We start from the raw sequence: 12,669 nt of genomic DNA on the forward strand, positions 1-12,669 counted from the left end.
CAGGCATTGATTCAATTGATTAATTATGAGAGGATTTGGGATTAAGAGAGAACATATAAGTTCACTTGGGAAAAGCTCACCATACAGCTATGTTCAGTGGGCATCTATCATTTCTATAGTTCTGGTTATCAGGTTGTATTTGCAAAGCAAATTATTCTTCGGATTTCATTATATGAAAGAAAGTTTATCTAATGTACAGAAATAGTACAAAAGTAGATTCTAAGACTGTAAATCGTGTTTTTTTCTAGAGTGTGTGAAAACTTTGATATACATAGCATTTGTGGCCATATGCTTATGTACATTTTTCCAGGGAAAGAATTTATATCCTTCATATTCTCAAGTTACAAGAATTAGATTATATGTGCAATAATTGTGATGACTGATGCTGACAGGTGTATTTGTCCTCCCACATGTTGAAATGTTATGTTGGGAAAGGGAAGAACCCCATGTACTACTGCTCCCAGATGTATCCCTCTCATGGTGATACTGGTAATCCCCAAACTGTTTTTCATGTGTTCACTGCTCCCACTGGCTTTTTGGGTTTTTGAACCATATAAGCTTCACAGTATCTATTAAACTTCCATGATATTTTCAGAACTTAATAAATCTCTACTAATGATGAGGGTTTTGTTGTTGTTGTTGTTAAATCTTACATACCTTTAGAAACATGTTCTCAAAAATTGAAATTAAAATATATTAAGTAATTTAAAGGTATTTATATTAGTCATTAATAGTATTTTTCCTGCCTACAGAAATATAAATAAGACAGTAGGAAAAGAAAATGCATATCCTTAAGACAAACATTCATGTATTAATGTTTATTTAAAATCATGCAAGTGTTTTTCGTATTTTTTACAGATGTCAAGTGACTATACCTAACTTTTGTCCACAAGACATACTGAGTCAAACAATATGATTAATCCTAATGGTATCTTTTTTAAAAGAATGTAAGTATAAGCTACAAAGACAATAAGTCAATTATCAGACTTATCTTTTATTAAAATAAGATTTTTTTTAATGAGTCAAATTTATCACAAAGAATTAGGAAACAATTAAAGCCAAATGTGTTCCTCAGGGCATGCCAGAGGTAAGCAAAATGTTAACAGAATCAAAATTACTAAAAAATAAAGTTTTCTTCTGAATACTATAAACATCATGGCACATTATCATTATTTGACAATAGAAAAGAGGAAGATATGTTTCTATTTTGACTTTTTGTTGTTTCTATAAAGATTAAGAGCAAAAATTTCAATAGATCATGTAAAATTATAAATTCTAGAAGGTGAGCCATAAAGAGCTTCTCTTCAAAAGCATGCAATAATGTACAAATAAAGTGTCTCATTTCAATGCATAAGAAGCATATTAACAAATTAAACATGGCTCTTTCCGCCCCACATTTGCTTCATCTACAAAGACTTTAGCTAGGAACAGCACTCCTTTTTAAAAGTAAATACACTTGTTTATTAATTCAATTATTTATTTCTATTTTATTGATTAACATTTCAAATATCCATGTTACTGGTCAAATATGTACAATATTTCTAAAAACAAAAAAAACAGTTATATACAGTTTGCAAAGATCAAATCCTAACCATAGATGCCTTCCATCTAGTCCAATGACTAGAGACACACCAACACCAATAACAATGACAGGTAGTGCATCAGACTATAAGAAGCCTCAACACTATATCCAGATTTTTTTTCCCCCTTTCAAATTCTTTCATTTTTCTTAAAGAAATGTTTAAAATTTACCTGCCTGGAACCAGTAATGGCTACATAAGTGATGCCTTATGCCACAAACCAGTTTTCTTCTACCCAAAAACTACTGTTAATTGAAGGCAATTTTACCATTCAGATCAAATTCAGATGTCTAGATCCCAGATACCTGGGTATGAAATATGTAAATCTGCCAAGAGAAATTAGATATTTTTCTTCTTTGTGTTAATATAACCCACTATATAATAGTGAACTAAATATGTTTGTTTCATAGAAACAACTTACATTTGCCGATACAGGGCAAATGGTCTATGTACAGATACATTAGGACTGCCTAACTGACAGTGAGTGTTGCTGACCAGGCTCCAGGTCAGTGGAGCTAATATGGTGGTGCTCTCTGCTGAACAGACTTCCCCTTCAGAATGCGTCGAATCTGCAAGAGAAATAAATAGGATTTGTGAGGTTTACTGTTGAGGGTCACGTGGTATATTTTATTCAGAGTTTAATTCCTTTCTTATATACTCTACAGCATTCCTTAAAGAAATGTGCAAAATATTATGCTAAGTGAAGTCAGCCAATCCCTAAAAAACAAATGCCGAATGTCTTCTCTGATATAAGGGGGGTGACTCAAAATGGGATAGGGAGGAAGAGCATGAGAAGGAGATTACCACTAAATAGGGAAGAGAGGTGGGAGGGAAAAAGAGGGAGAAGGGGAGTTGCACGGAAGATGAAAGGAGACCCTCATCGTTATACAGAATACATGTATGATGTTGTGAGGAGAGAAAAAAAATGAAGTGTGTCATATTAGATTGGATAGAGAGAAATGATGGGAGGGGAGGGGAGGAGTAGGGGGGATCAAAAGGGCAGCAGAATAGAATAGACATTATGATTGATGTATGTATATAGGTGACGCTATGACCAGTGTGATTCTGCAATCTGTACAATTCGAAAAATGAGAAATTATACCCCAATGATTCAAATGTATGAATTGCCAAGATCATTGTAATGTCATGTGTAGCTAATAAAAAAAAAGAAGAAGAAATGTGCAAAATATCTGTCATGATTAAAGTGACTTAAAGGGCTGGGGTTGTGGCTCAGTGGTAGAGCACTTGCCTAGAACATGTCAAGGTACTGGGTTGGATTCTCAGTACCACATATAAACACATAAAATAAAGGTCCATCAATAAGTTAGAAAGACATTTAAAAAAAAAGATTAAAGTGACTTAAAAAATGCAACTCCTTTTAAAGCTTATTTAAGAACTCCTATAGTGATCTTTGAGTGCAAGACAAATCAAACATCTCCACTAAAAATTATCTGAATAATTGGGGGCTGGGGTTGTGGCTCAGTGGTAGTGTGCTTGCCTAGCATGCAAGAGGTATTGGGTTTGGTCCTCAGTACCACATAGAAATAAAATAAAGATACTGTGTCCACCTAAAGCTAAAAAATAATGATTAAAAATTTGTTTTAATTATCTGAAAAATAAATTATATGAAGTTGAAAATCTACAGCTAAAATACAATATTTCCTCACAAATTTAGAATTGTTATTTATGAAAATATTTAATTATGACTGTAATTATGATATATTAAAATATCTCAATTATCCTGAAGCCAGCCTCAACAAGTTATAGTTCTTAACAATAGCAAAGTATAAACTACCTAATAAAATGCATGCCAAGTCTCCCTTAGCACCCTTCAAGTCAAAACAGCTGTCATGATATCAAAGTGTTCAATAAAGCATCTACACATAATTTTATGGGTCACATGAAAGTCCTCAGGCTCATTCAGAGGCTAGTGATTTGATTTTAGTGATTTGGTCTATTAAACCAATTATCTGTCTTTCAACCCCAACAAATTAGAAGTAACAATTTTAGAAGAATGACAACTGGGGTAGAGGATTTAACTGATAGTCTGACAATAAAAGCAAGGGGACAGATCTCTCCACTCCCCAACAAACATAATGCAAAAGCAAAAAGGAGAGTAATCTAAGAACATTTTTAAGGAAGCAAATGAACCTCCACACCTCAATGCTCCCTGGGAGCACTGTTATGTGAGTGCACACCACAATAGTGAAAGGCAGAGCAAATCCTGGGCTTAGCACTCTGATGTGCACTAGTTAATGATTATTCCTGTCCTCAGAACCTCTCTAAATACCAACTTTCACAGCTGAATATACTACAAAGTATTTGTAGATATTAAGTGATATACATAAAATCTGCTACAGACTATAGAGATTCTAACTTACAGAGGGGTTATGATATCATTATGGTCATAATGACAATCAGAAATCAAAGTTAAATTGCATTTCATATATCTTATTTTAATTAATAATGTGATGAACTATCCAACTCACCCTCATTCCCCACAGGAGAAGATTTCCATCAAAAATCTTTTAATTTCTTAAAGGAGTGAGTTCTTATTATCTAGAAATCCACTCATGCAATTATTCAATCCCCAGTGATAATATAAACCACACTTGATGAGTAAAGCACAATTTTGTTTATAAAACATTTCTATGTTCTAAGTTACATTATAGCCTTTCCACTTCTTATTGCAATATCACTTGAATAGAAATAATTGTAACAGCTGGTGCTCACTGAACACTTATTATATGGCTGGGACTATCCTGAACACTCTACAGATGTGAACTCATTTAATCCCACAATATTTGAAGGCTCATAGCTACAAAACTAAGAATCTCTTGCCTTGATAACTACAGGAACCTTAGTACCTCCTCTTTCATCAGCTTCCAAATCTTGAACCATTCTGAACTTATACTAAAACCAAGATTATGTCAGGGGAAAGAAAAAAGGAGACTATCTCACCTGACCTGACCACTTTACGGATAAACCCTCAAATTTCTTACCCTTCCTTTGGAAACAAAATTATTAACTCCAAAGTGCCATACTGACTACTGAGAGACAAGGACACTGCCTACCCAAGGAGCACCAGCTGGCCTTAACCTGAACAACCTCATCCATCTCCTTTTGTTTCAGACCAGAGTGCCTGAAGGTATTTCTTCTTCCTCCCTCACCTGTTCTCCCACAGGGCCATCAGGAACCAAATGCACTGGCTGTTCATTCTCCAAGTTCCGGGTACTTGGGTCGGCTCCCTTCCTCATCAACAGGCGGACAGCATCCAACTGTGTCACCCGATACTGTAGGCTGGCAGCAACGTGGAGCGCAGTGTTTCCATTATAAGCCTGAAGACAAAGAAATGAAATAACTCACATCAGGAAGGGGGACTTTCATGAAAAGAGCCTGAAAACTTGAAGAAGGTGTGACAAAGGTCACTTCAACTCAGGTGTTACTGAAGGTTTCTAAAAGCACCTTTGTATTCACAAAAGACAGGCAACCAGGCAACTCCAAAAAGAGGCGAATGAGTTCCAGATTTGCTTCTTCGGCTGCCAAATGCAGTGCTGTGCGGCCACTTTTACGGTCCTTGTCAAAGACAAAAAGAGAAAAAAATGAAAATCCAGATACCAAGGCTTGGAATACATTTCTTATCCTGTCTCTCAAATGTCTGAATTAGCCTTAGAGACTTAACTTTGAATGTTCTCTTATACACAAAGTCTTCCTGAAACCCAAGCTAAATGGAATCTCATTCCTCTTAAATTTCCTAATAATTTATCAACTTGACTCTCATCACCATCTACCCTTGTATCAAGGGTAGCCATAAAATGTAGAAACATGATACCTTCTTATCATTATTATATCAGTAAGCTTTTTGCTATATATCATCATTTTTATACTTTGTGGTACCAAGGACAGCTATCATGAACCACGTCTCTTAGCTTTTCTATTTGTGAGCCCCCCAAATGCCCAAATGATTTATGATGTAGGCATTCCCCCCAGGAAATATTCAGTAAACAAACCTCCAATTTAAAAAGAACAAAATAGTCACAGCTTAAAAAACAAATGCTTGGAAAGGCCAAACAGCTTATTTAACAATAAAATATAAAGGGCTTGTTAAAAAAAAAATGGTTAAGCCCAATCCTACAATAAAGAAACCCCCACCAAAAGCACTCTCTTTATTGTCATAATATGCAAATGAAAGCCTAAATGACAACATCAATTTCAAGCATTTTCTTTTCCTTTCAAAGACTAATTTATTTCACAGCTAAATGATCTTTTTGGATAATAATCCACAGAATACAAGCAGATCAAGAAAGCAAATTAAAGGATCCTTTATAATATAATCTTCTTAACTATCCATACATTGCTACTCACTCCATTAATTTAAAAACAAGAAAAAAATTGCTTTCATCTGTACTTGGGAATAAGGTCTTTTGCTACAACCACCTTTCTCCCCGACCTCATCTCAAACCTCTTCTGTGAATTTACCTTTGCTTCCACTGCTGCTCCCATTTGAATCAGACACTTGATGGTGTCAACTAGACTCTTATTCTTCAGTAAAAGCTCCTGAACTTCGGGTGAATGAGGCTGTTGATTTCTCTGGAGCTCATGTACCACAGCATTGTGGGCCAGGACAGCACAATGGAGGGGAGTCAGGCCTAGGAGAAAAGGACAGTAAAGCAGTGGTCAAGCATCTTGTCAACTCTTTGATTGCTCTGTAATTAAAAAGCTTAAGGATGACCTCTCAGATTGCCTATCAAGGGGCTTCACAAAAACTAGTAATGAAATCTGAATAGACCCTCCATTGGGCCTTAGTGCTAATTTTACCTAAAGAACATTTTAGTTTTAATTACCTTCCTTCCTTCTTAGTATGATACTTAATAACCCTTAGAACTTAAGGGCCCTACTTTCCACATGGTTCTTCCCCCTTTCATCCCTACCCACACTGTGGATTGAACCCAAGTGTGCTATCACTGAGCTACATCCCCAGCCTTTATATTTTAGGGTCTCACTAAGTTGCTGAGGCTGGTCTTGAACATTTGAAACTCCAGCCTCAGCTGGGATTACAGGTGTGTGCCACCACACCCAGCCCTCCAAATGGTTCTTAATCCAATAAGATTTCAGTTGCTTACCATCATAGTTAGTTGCCTCAAGATCCACAAACTGATTGCTCCTCACTGCTCCCTTCTGGATTGCCTACAAAATTTTAAAACAGACATCGTTAGCAAAAGATGAGAACACAAACACTTATCTACTAGAATTCCTAAGAAAAGAATAAATCAACTCAAAACAGATTATTGAAACAAGCAACCTACTTGCAACTTCTAATATCTAAGCCTTATCTCTTTGGCCCTGTGATGGTGGAAGTCACTGCCTCTTACCTGAAGCACCTGGGAGTGGCCCTTCTCAGCACAGACATGCAGAGGTGTTCTTCCCCAGCAGTCGGTGGTATTCACCTGGGCCCCCAGATTTACCAGATCCTGCACAATGAGATGCTGATTGGCAGCCACTGCCACCTGAAAGGCACTCTGTGGACATTCAGGGGAAAAAAATATATATATATTTTAAAGATGTAACACTATAACAAAGAATGTGAAACTAAACTATGGGGAGAACCAAAACCCACACAGAGAAAATAAATCCTATTAACAAACAATCAGACACAGTAAGAAAAACAAGGAAATTAAAATAAGCTTAGGGTGTGGCTTAATTATACTCAATCTTTAGTCAATAACTACAAAGTTAACATTAATAATGTCAAGGTTGATGGTGGCAAAAAGTCAATATTTCAAAGTTAATATTAACTAAAGTCTCTTGATCTTGAGCTTTGACACAATGTACACTTAAGACAGTCATCAATCGCTTCACCATGACAGTATCTTTGCCATTTCAGATCCTCACCTGTCCATTGTGCTCTTTAATATCTAGCATGTGAAGCGCATTCATCTTTCTTGCAAGAACATAGGAAAGTGCTCTTCTCCCTTGAGCAACAGCAATATGGAGGAACCTGGGGAATGAGAAAAGAAAAATAGGTGAATTCATCCGATTTCACTAAGTTCATTTAAAAAAAATCTTTCTCATCCTTTTTTTGATATAATAGTGCGTTCAAATAAAACATTACAGGGCATAATTGATCTTTTCTGCAAAGTGGATGACACATCCAAATTCTAACAGGATAAGTTAAGGTAACAGAAATAAGAGAAATAAGAGAAGATTGCTTTAAATTATTTTTTTAATACTCATAAAAACCCTATGAAGTGGGTATTACTTTTTATACATCAAGAAATAGAGGCAGGGGCTGGGGAGGTAGCTCAGTGGACAGAGTGCTGGCCTCGTATGCACAAAGTTCTGGGTTCAATCCTCAGCACGACATATTAAATAAATGTGCTTAAAATGATTTTTTAAAAAAGTTCTCAAAAGAGTCTTAAAAAAATATAGGCGGGTATTTCAAATAATTTGCCCAAGGTCAAACAGACATCAAGATAAATCAGGATTCAGTCTACAAATCAACTCACCATCTATGCCTAGTCATGATCTGTTTCTGCTCTATAAACATAGTATCGCTGGCCTTCAAAACCAATTACTCAAAGACACATATATTAGGTAATTATTTCAGCCAAAAAAAAAAAAAAGCACATCCTTCCTTGAAATATTAGCTATTGGACAGCAGTTTCTACCTAAATTGTTGTTGGTTAACCAACCACCAAGCTATAACCTGGTATATTCTAGAAAAATGCTATGCCCACTAGTCCCAACTAGTGTGGCATACCCAATTAAGCACGAGAGAAAAGGATACTCACGTATCACCATCTGCATCCTTTGAAAGAAATTGATCCTGGGAAATGTTTGCCAATTTATTTTCTTCTTGTTCTACTTGCCACTGAAAAAATGACTTCCCTAACTGTGTGGTGTTCATCTGGTTTCCCATAAGGTTCGGGAATGGCAGGGAAGTGTTTAAAGAGGCAGGGCCTGCATCGAGCGCCCCCAGGGCCTCACAGGCACTGTTGGGCATCACACTGAAGTTCTGCAGGTGAGCATCACTTGGTTGCTGCACACTGCGGGGAGGCTGAAGGGGAACAGCAATATTCTCAGATTCCCCAAGACCACTTAGAAGGGATACAAAACTTCGGTTTGAGCAGAACTGTGGTTCTTGACCATCAAAGAGGTTTGATTCATAGTTGGGTGACTGGGAAGTTCTGGAATAAGGACTATATTCCAGGGTTGGGTTGTGGGTATAATGCTGTTGCTGCTGCTGTTGCTGCTGCTGCTGCTGCTGTTGCTGCTGCTCTACATTCTGGTTCTGTGGAGAATATTGGTACAGGGAAGCCTGGTCCATCACTTGTGGGGAGCCACTGACTTGGAATGGTTGATATTTCTGAGCTGGAGAGAAGACCTGCCCTCCATGGAAGTCCTGACACTGCTCTTGGGGAGAGTTCTGAGGTACCACAGGGCTCATCCAGCTAACTTGGACTGTGTTCAGGGAAACTGGGCTGCATTCATTTTTAATGTTTATAATGTTCTGAAGCAGATCAGCACTGCTGTCTGGTTTGGATTCATTGTGATGAACATCTTCCATGCTCTCACCAGGTGTTGGTGTTTGAGGTGGTGTCTGAAAAGAGAAAATTCAACTTGCACACTCATTTCCTTCTAAAAAATTTCCAGAGGCTAGGGGTATAGTTCAACGGTAGAGAGTCTGGGTTCAATCCCCAACACATACACACACACACACACACACACACAAATTTTAAATAATAAAATTATTCCAGGAAGGATATTCAAAGGGTATTCAGAAGGAAAAAATAAGATACTTACCAAAAATAGAGCTGACTTTTTGCAGGCTGGTCCATCAGACAGAAAATCAGGTCCTTTCCTTTTCCCACTATATGATACTGTGTTCTTCAATTCTATACCCAAAAAAGGGATATGGAACCTGTGATCATTCTACTTATAAATTTTACCCATTATCACCGTTATTTAACTCTACAGCCCCAATCAAATTATAAATAGAAATTACTCTTACCTGTGAATTGTTCAATGTTCACACTCTGTGTCTATAAGGAAAAAAATTCCAATTTAGTATATATAAAATGGTTTCCTGCTTAATACACATCAATAAAGACTTATCTCTACCACTCTTTATAGCATACCATAAATCTCTAATATGGTTATTATATCAATATTTATTTTCTATCTCAATTTCATTCTATTTTCAACTTCTCCATTTACACTTTCATCTTAGTTCAACTCAGGTCAAGATGAAATCAGTAAGACCCTTTGATTTTTTCCTTCCTATCAATGTTCCACTTCAATTGAACCCTATTTATTTCCTTGTCCCTAACTTGCTTTCACTTTCATTCACTAAATTTCTCTTGTACACCCTAGGCGCCTGGCACTCGATTAAATGATAGAAATACAGCAGACAACAAGACAAATATAGTCTGTCCTGTAAACTTGGTCATTTATGAAAAACCTGAAGTGACTTACTGTCCTAGTTTAGTAAAAAAATAATTATCCTAACAGATCAATCTCCTTCAACCCCACCCAGAATGAAAACTAGATGCCACCTTAAAATCATCCACAGCTTGGCCAGAAGTCTTCTGTTTATGACTTCGGATGTGTAGCAGGAGCTCCTTCACTGAGTTCTTCACACGAACACCTTGAAAGGGTCCTCTCTGCTGCCTGCCAACCCCCATATGGGGCTCAACTGTTTAAAGAAAGCAAAACATGTCCCAATTAAACCTCGTCACAGACACAAATCCTAATAATCCCTAAAGTATAGCTACCTGCCTTATGTATAAAATTCCCAAGCAACAGATTAAAAGCCTTTCCAACTCTCTCTGGTTAATGGCCTTGTGTGTCAGTACCCTGCTCTTCTCAAGGGTTCTTCGTTGCTTAATAGTGCTCCGTACTAGGCACCCTAAGCAATGAAAGCTCAGTCAAAAAATGTCCAGGATCCCTGGAGCCAGCAGTGATAAACCCAAGTTAAGTCTGTCTCTAGAATAATTTTTAATTATTCTTGACTTTGGTAAAAAATACTTAGGGGAACAGAGAATAAATGGTGCATTTTCAGCTTTTCAAACCAAAGGCTTTATGTTCACATAGAAATGTAAAAGTCTATTAATTTCCACTCATCTAAGAAGACACAAAACAAATAAGTACAAAACAACTTCCTCCGAAGATCCCAGTGTACCAAAAGCCTAACAATTAATAATGCTTATATTGATTTCTTATGATTTCCCTCAATCCAACTGTACTAAGGAAGCTGCTTAAATTTACTAAGTTTAAACACATTTTTCACATACATACTCAGGATTTCCTTTCATTAAGTATTTTCAGAATTGCTTACATAGGCCTTCTAAGTAAAAAGAAAATATGCTTGTTTCACATTAAAACTTCAGAACACACTTTAAAATTTACTCTAGAAGTATAGTATTCTACTTCTGGCCACTACTAAATCACAGCCTCTTAGGAAATGTGATGAAGACAAACCATTCAAAAAGTCAGGAAATGAATAACTGGGCCACCCTGTTAAGAGTGGGTAAAATTAAGAAGATGAGACAAGAAACAATGTATAATTTGAATATATATATCATACTAAATACATGAGGTAAACAGCTCAAGGATGAGGCAAATTAAATAATCACTTGGGCTTCATTTAAGTTTAGAGATTTCAACAAATACCAGAATTGCCCTAATCTAACATAACATTCCTCTGTAATGACAGCAGTTAGCAATTGAACGTCACAGGGAGAAAAATGCACTTTCAGGAATCCCCCTAGGCTGTGCGGGAAACCAAGAATTAGGAAAATAAAGTTTCAGCCAGAGGAATGCCAAAGGTCCTAAGGACCTCAGAAAAGGTCCTTAATACACAAATACACAATTTTCAGATGGGCTACTCTCTTAACATACTGTGGCTTAAATCACTATTTAAATAATTTTAGATGAAAAATAACCGTTTAAAACAAAAAAGAAAAGAGGGATGGCTAACAGTAGAAAGCACTGAAAAGAGATGTTCTTTTAAAATCATGCCAATAAGACTTCAACATTTAAGATTATCTAGGTGTTAACTTTTTACTCACAGCGCATCCTGTTTTCCCCCAAATTATGCAACTCGGTTCATTAAGAAAGAAAAAGAGTTTACAACCGAAGAAAGGAAACTGTCTGCCTTTCTTTGCTAGATAGAGCTTATCCATTTTAAAGCACACAAAAAAACAAGACCACAAAATTCTGGGCAGGCTTCCGAAACTCCCCAACACCACAAACTAAAGGCATAACTTGTGTTGTTTTTCAGATCACCTTCTCCTTACATCTTGATTAAGAGAGATTTCTGTTCTTTGATGGTCAAATCCTTTTACTTAAAATTTCCACGCTTAGGAAGAAATAAGTCATGACTTTCAACAGTTCACAAAGCCTTATCCTCTGCCGCACTTGTTTACTAAAATTGCCACAAGAAAATTACACCTACATCAGACCCCCAAACCTCGACATAGAATATTATTACTCAATAGGGTATGGGGGGATGCCGAAAGTGAGAGAAGAAGGGAGTGCGCATGAGAGATCTTAATCTAATATCTTTCATTCTGAAGTCAGCTCTTTACTCCAGGTGCTTCAAACTCCGAGGCCAGGTAGACCGCACCCGGACTTCGCAGAAGGTCAAAGGAGCTAATGGGAAGTAAGGCGCCTGGCTCAGGGCAAGGCATCCAGCAGTCGCCTAATAAATGATGAATAATGTGCTTAAGTCATGCTGCTAAGATAGGCGCAGGGGGCACCTCACGTCTAGCCAAGACCCTTCCCATCCGGGCAGTGATGCCCGCCCTCCCGGGCCTGTGGACCCCAAGCAACCTGGGCGCAGCGGCCGCACCCCGCGGGGCAGGCGGGTACCTTGTAGGCGCTCGGCGCGGGCGCCGCCTCTCGGCCTGGACTCCACGGCCCCGCAGGAGGACACGGACGATGCGGAGGAGAAGTCGGAGGAGTCGGAGCCGGGCGAGGCGGGCGCCGAGGGCCCCGACGATGAGCAGCCGGCGTCGCAGGCGCCCGGAGCGGCGGCGGGCGGCGACGCGCCGTAGAAGTAGGCCAGGTTGAGCGGGCTGGTCATGAG

At 37.9% G+C, this 12,669-nt stretch overlaps 1 protein-coding gene across 2 annotated transcripts; it reads right to left on the reverse strand.

Moving 5' to 3' along the window:
* Positions 1 to 803: 803 nt before the first annotated feature.
* Nfkbiz (NFKB inhibitor zeta) lies at positions 804 to 12,663 on the reverse strand. Of its 2 annotated transcripts, none has more exons than XM_015478563.2 (12): positions 12,453 to 12,663; positions 10,136 to 10,275; positions 9,592 to 9,616; positions 9,384 to 9,475; positions 8,372 to 9,180; positions 7,473 to 7,578; positions 6,953 to 7,099; positions 6,704 to 6,767; positions 6,060 to 6,229; positions 5,046 to 5,156; positions 4,751 to 4,918; positions 804 to 2,149 (listed from the first exon to the last, which is right to left on the reverse strand). In XM_015478563.2, exons 2-12 carry the CDS (start codon positions 10,262 to 10,264, stop codon positions 2,096 to 2,098), a joined length of 1,875 nt encoding a protein of 624 aa, XP_015334049.1. In that variant the 5' UTR covers positions 10,265 to 10,275; positions 12,453 to 12,663; the 3' UTR covers positions 804 to 2,095. The 2 variants fall into 2 exon arrangements, with proteins under 2 accessions (XP_015334049.1, XP_015334048.1); XM_015478562.2 differs by having other exon boundaries at positions 9,592 to 9,622.
* Between the last annotated feature and the right edge of the window lie 6 nt (positions 12,664 to 12,669).

The sequence above is a fragment of the Marmota marmota genome, unplaced genomic scaffold (genome assembly GCF_001458135.2).
Source record: "Marmota marmota marmota unplaced genomic scaffold, marMar, whole genome shotgun sequence".
Classification (NCBI taxonomy): Eukaryota; Metazoa; Chordata; class Mammalia; order Rodentia; family Sciuridae; genus Marmota; species Marmota marmota.